This window comes from Anopheles aquasalis, chromosome 2 (genome assembly GCF_943734665.1).
Source record: "Anopheles aquasalis chromosome 2, idAnoAquaMG_Q_19, whole genome shotgun sequence".
Lineage (NCBI taxonomy): Eukaryota > Metazoa > Arthropoda > Insecta > Diptera > Culicidae > Anopheles > Anopheles aquasalis.
The window spans coordinates 53,340,647-53,345,646 of NC_064877.1; the positions used below are offsets into that span (position 1 = coordinate 53,340,647).

The window sequence follows — 5,000 nt, forward strand, 5'->3', positions numbered from 1 at the left end:
ACATGAATCCAAGTTTGTTTTTGTTAATGCTAAATGAGTATGAAAAACATGCGCCTGGGGCCGACAGCCTGATCGTCGTTGCACAGACACTTCCATTTTCCATACTTTCTATATGTATTTTTTCTGTTTTACTTTGCAGACATTACGAAAATGAAAATACTGGATTGGTCCAAGTTTCCAGAGTTCTGTATATAGTGGAAATATCTTTTATTTGTATTCGATGCATGATGCTTAGCTATGATGCTCATGGCCACTCCATTCACCCAGAGCGCTTTGTTTCTAAAGTGGCTATTTCAACTGAAATAATTTGGCTGAATGCGTTGATTGTTCTTCATTCGGATATTGTTATTCGACGGACGAAGGCTAACTATATATAAGGCTATATAATAGTTTTACAATCATACTGCTTACTATGCTCGATTGAACGAGTTTTCATTGCCAAAATTATTTACAGAAGACATTTATTTTTGTTTTCTTAGCTTTATTCACCTATATTATAATGCATAAACAATCGATCGCAATAGAAGTTCTTACTTTGATTAAAGATGCCTCTCGATTAAATGATTGCTACATTTAACATCAACTCCTTTCACTAGCATAGTAAAAAAAAGAGTGTCCCAATTGTATCCGGCCTGGTCAAGCAATAAATCCCGTTGACTAACTTTAACGGAAAGGTTTGATATTTACAAATTTAAGGTCAAAGTGTGAATCGTTCACCAATAAATATGATTGCGCCATGCTATTATTTTGTTTTCCAGTTCGTCCTACTAGTTTACAATTACGGCGCTAGAATACTATTTCATAATGAGTATATTCAAACACACGCACGCAACACATACAACACACACACATAAACAACAGTAAAGAGGACATCTTTCAAGGGAAACCATCCTCATACAAATGTGCCAATCGTGCCACGCTATCTCCTTAATACTATCTATGGTTCATGTTTGAGCTTCATGTGCCTCTTAAGATTGGCCGTACGCGACAGGACAGCACCGCAGATTTTGCACTTGGTATTTCCGCTATGAATATGCCTATGCATGGCCAACGACTTCCATGTAACAAACGCTTTGTCACATTCTTTGCATTTGAACTTCTTCTCATCCTTCGAACGACCGCTGATAATTGCGTCTATAATATCCGCTTTCGTCGTTTCTTCACCCGTTTCATCTTGGAACATTCCGTTCACATCCATATCGACAATTTCCATCTCGAAGCCGTTCTGACCCATCCGTTCGTCCGTTTCCTGACCATCCGGTATATTTTCGTCCACCATTTCGAAGCCTTCCTGCTGCGTGTAGGTACCGCTATCGCCGCTACTGGGATTGATTCCCTCGGCAACGTTGATGTACCCGGATATTTGAATTTTTACATCGTTGTTGGTGGAATCCGTGTAGGCCGTTACTTGGTCGTTCCCACTCTGGCCGGTGTACAGTGCTAGTCCGTTGTCCGATTGACTTGGCACCACCGGAGTGATTCCCGTGGCTGCCACAGTTTGTTTCACTGGCAGCGGTTTTGCTTTCACCAGGCGCTTCACCTTTTTCACGCCTTGAACCGTCACCACGCTATCCACTAGCTCCTGCAGCGTGTTCGCCTGGTTGTTCGCTTGTTCGGTTACTATCTGGGTTTGGGGCTGCGTAGCAACGACAGTGCGCTGTGCAACGGTGACCGGGGTAGGTTGAGTCTTTAGTTGAATCTTTGTGACATGCTGTTGCTGCTGTTGTTGCTGTTGTTGCTGTTGTTGTTGCTGCTGTTGCTGATGCTGCTGTTGCTGTTGCTGTTGTTGCTGATGCTGCTGTTGCTGTTGTTGCTGCTGTTGTTGCTGCTGTTGTGGTTGCGCGATTGGAATGCTAACATCTGTACTTTTAAGCGTGATTTTGTTCACCACATGTCCAGGGGTATGCAGGGTTGCTAATGTAGAAGACTGCGGCTCTATCTTAATCTGCGGTACGATAGTAGAACTTGACGGTAAGGTAAAGTACACGGGTTCGGACGTTATTGTTGCACTAGCTGCCAGATTCTGCTGGGGCTGAGATTGCAGAATTTGTTGACTCAACGAGGAGGAGGATGGTGTGCTGGGAATATGGTGATGGTGTGTCGCATGCTGCTGATGTTGCTGGTCACCACTCGAATCAGCCAGACCGCGGATCGACAGCATCTCGGCAGTTTGCAGAAAGGAGGGTAGCGAATCCGGCAGGACACTCACTTCGCCCTGATACATGAACTCCACCAACGACATAAGGTCGGTGTGTTTAACATTTTTGAAAATAATCACCGGATGCTGGGCAGGGTTCTCTTTGAAGATATCCTTAAAGTAGATACTGCATGCGGACAGCACCACCTTGTGGGCGCGGATTTTTCGTCCTTCACAAAGGAGCGTTACATCGACCAGATCCTCCTCGTAGCGCAGTGCGTCGAAGGCGCCCGTAATGTACGTAGCGTAATCATTCCACCTCAGGGAATACTGCTGCGTTCCCGTCATTTTGGCCGCTTGTTTCCAGCAAAATGAGGGAAAGCGAACAAGCGAACTTTTTAGCGAAAATTATCACTCCAAGCTGTGGCCGCGTAAATAGTCAAGAATCAACAAACAACATGGCGCGCATAGTTGTTGTCAACATTTCAACCCTTGACGCCACTGTGCCAAACAGTGGATTCGAAATTCGATGGACACAATATGCATCCGGAGCAAAAAGGAATTGATAGCGGCGGTAATAGATTAATTTGAAGGGGCAAACAGTGTGCCAAACGAAACACTCAATGATAGAAATAATGAAATGGTTGGATTTTAGCACCAATTTTCCACTACTAGTCCGCAACAAGTTTGGTCGTCCACACCAACCGTAGCAAAATGGTGGAAAATCCAGCTGTCAAAGTGGACGTCAAGCTGGACGAAGGAAAATTGTTTGCGTGCCTGCGTTTGCTCGTCCAAAATCGTCCTTGCTTCGAAAATTGCATGTTTATCCTAAGTAATAAGTTATTAAATTCTTAAAAATTAGAGCTTCTACGAGCTAAACGGTGCACACTTTCGAATCCAGTCTGCCGACACGTTAGTCGTTGTTGATCTCGTCGAGGGGAGCGCCGGTAACGCCGCGGCGACGAACAATCGCAAATAACAATGGATGATGATGCGGAAACGTACAAGCTTTGGCGAATTCGCAAGACCGTGATGCAGCTGAGCCATGACCGGGGATATCTGGTAACACAAGACGAGTTGGACCAAACGCTGGAACAGTTTAAGGAGCAGTTTGGCGACAAACCTAGGTAAGTTGTGAGCAACGGGAACGCCAGGGGCGTCCCAAAGCACACGCGCTAATCGGTTCTGATTACTCGAACACCAGCGAAAAACGACCGGCCCGGTCGGATTTGATTGTGCTGGTGGCTCACAACGACGACCCCACGGACCAGATGTTTGTATTCTTCCCGGAAGAGCCCAAGATAGGAATAAAGACGATCAAGACGTACTGCACGCGCATGCAGGAAGAGAACATCCACCGAGCCATCGTGGTCGTGCAAGCCGGTATGACACCCTCGGCCAAACAGTCGCTCGTCGATATGGCCCCGAAGTACATTCTGGAGCAGTTCCTGGAGTCGGAACTGCTGATTAACATTACCGAACACGAGCTGGTGCCGGAACACGTCGTCATGACACCGGAAGAGAAGCAGGAACTGTTGGCGCGGTACAAACTGAAGGAAAACATGCTGATGAGAATTCAGGCGGGTGATCCGGTCGCACGCTACTTCGGTCTGAAGCGTGGACAAGTGGTGAAAATCATTCGTCCATCGGAGACGGCAGGTCGCTACATCTCGTATCGTTTGGTGTGCTAACACGCTGTCCAAAATTACACACCTCTCTGCGCGCCAAATCAAATAAACATCCAACACATCTCGAGCTGTTTTGTTGTTTGTAATTTTATTCAACGCGGTCACCGATGACAAATGAGGTGGAGGAGGGCCTATGATGCCTGGATGCCTCAGCACATTACAACCGGGTCACGAGCCGAAATGTGGGGGGGTACACGGTGTTTTGCCTACTCCGACGGGACTTCGATAGCTCCGCTCGAGATGTCCTCAATGACGTCGTGGGGTGCACGACCATCGATGGTGCAGCCAACGCTGTGCGCTGTTCCCAGCACTTCCTTACAGGTTCCCGAAAGCTCACGGGCCATCGATCGGGGTCGCATCACGCGCGCAATGCTGATCACTTCGTCGAAGGTGATGTTACCATTATGTTTAACTATTGCACGTAACGTAAAAAGAGCGAGAAACAAACACACGGTAAACACGATGAACGTAGCGGGAGTCGTGGGATTCTGCACAACACCGGCCGGCAACGGAATTCACTGACTGGCGTTTCTCGCAAACGATACTTACTGTTTTTCACCTTCTTGCGATCGCGTGGCGGTTCCTTCAGGGCTTTCACGATAAGCGAAGCGGCCGACGGTACAACAGAAATCGTAGCCTGTCGGTTCTGGATCGTGAGACAGACGGTAATCTTTAGCCCCTTCCAGTCGCCGGTTGCCTTGGCGATATCGTCACCAATTTTCTTGGGAGACTACAGGGAACAAGATGAAAACAATCCAATTACCACCCATCCACACGTTGTTTACATGCCATAGGCTTCAGGATTCTTACCAAACCCAGCGGACCGATCTTGGGAGCAAGGGACGAAGTAGCACCGACTTCCCCACCGACGCATCGGAGGTACACTACGGGAAACGGAAAGAAGAATTGCTGTTAGTTGGACGTTCGGCATCACTCTGTTCCCTGCATCCCCTGCATCTTCCCGTCCGGCCTGCTCCACCGTCCTGTATGCGCTGCTGTCGGCATACGTGGTGTGCCCGGTGTGCGATTTGGAGCGGGCGGCAGTGACCGAAAATGCACGCTCTGCTACGTACCGTGCTTAATCTCGTTGGGATCGAACTTTGGCGGCATTCTGAGGCGTTTTAAAGCACGGCAAAGTAAAAATTAGAACCACTATCCAAAGTGTGTTCACACAC

The 5,000-nt window shown here is 47.6% G+C and overlaps 3 protein-coding genes across 3 annotated transcripts in view; 1 reads left to right on the forward strand and 2 right to left on the reverse strand.

Annotated features, from left to right (window-relative positions):
- Positions 1 to 206: 206 nt before the first annotated feature.
- LOC126569133 (modifier of mdg4-like) lies at positions 207 to 2,569 on the reverse strand. The gene has a single exon (XM_050226027.1). The coding sequence runs from the start codon at positions 2,483 to 2,485 to the stop codon at positions 938 to 940; it is 1,548 nt and encodes a 515-aa protein (XP_050081984.1). The 5' UTR covers positions 2,486 to 2,569; the 3' UTR covers positions 207 to 937.
- Positions 2,570 to 2,886: 317 nt separating this feature from the next.
- LOC126569142 (DNA-directed RNA polymerases I, II, and III subunit RPABC1) lies at positions 2,887 to 3,892 on the forward strand. The gene is made up of 2 exons (XM_050226046.1): positions 2,887 to 3,264; positions 3,342 to 3,892. The coding sequence occupies exons 1-2, from the start codon at positions 3,119 to 3,121 to the stop codon at positions 3,826 to 3,828; spliced, it is 633 nt and encodes a 210-aa protein (XP_050082003.1). The 5' UTR covers positions 2,887 to 3,118; the 3' UTR covers positions 3,829 to 3,892.
- A 2-nt stretch (positions 3,893 to 3,894) lies between these two features.
- LOC126569144 (60S ribosomal protein L12) overlaps positions 3,895 to 5,000 on the reverse strand; it is a 1,137-nt gene continuing 31 nt past the window's right edge. Inside the window, exons 1-4 of the mRNA XM_050226050.1 lie at positions 4,899 to 5,000; positions 4,636 to 4,709; positions 4,375 to 4,555; positions 3,895 to 4,237 (exon numbers count right to left, since the gene is read on the reverse strand). The exon at positions 4,899 to 5,000 is cut by the window's right edge and continues 31 nt beyond it. Of these exons, the coding sequence (XP_050082007.1) occupies positions 4,032 to 4,237; positions 4,375 to 4,555; positions 4,636 to 4,709; positions 4,899 to 4,935 (498 nt within the window). The 5' untranslated portion in view covers positions 4,936 to 5,000 and the 3' untranslated portion in view covers positions 3,895 to 4,031. The remainder of the gene's footprint in view (positions 4,238 to 4,374; positions 4,556 to 4,635; positions 4,710 to 4,898) is intronic.

Coding starts and splice junctions, on each gene's coding strand:
- LOC126569133 (XM_050226027.1), bottom strand. CDS start 2,485: ATGACGGGAACGCAGCAGTATTCCCTGAGGTGGAATGATTACGCTACG.
- LOC126569142 (XM_050226046.1), top strand. CDS start 3,119: ATGGATGATGATGCGGAAACGTACAAGCTTTGGCGAATTCGCAAGACC. Junction 3,265..3,341: donor CAGTTTGGCGACAAACCTAG/GTAAGTTGTGAG, acceptor CTCGAACACCAG/CGAAAAACGACCGGCCCGGT.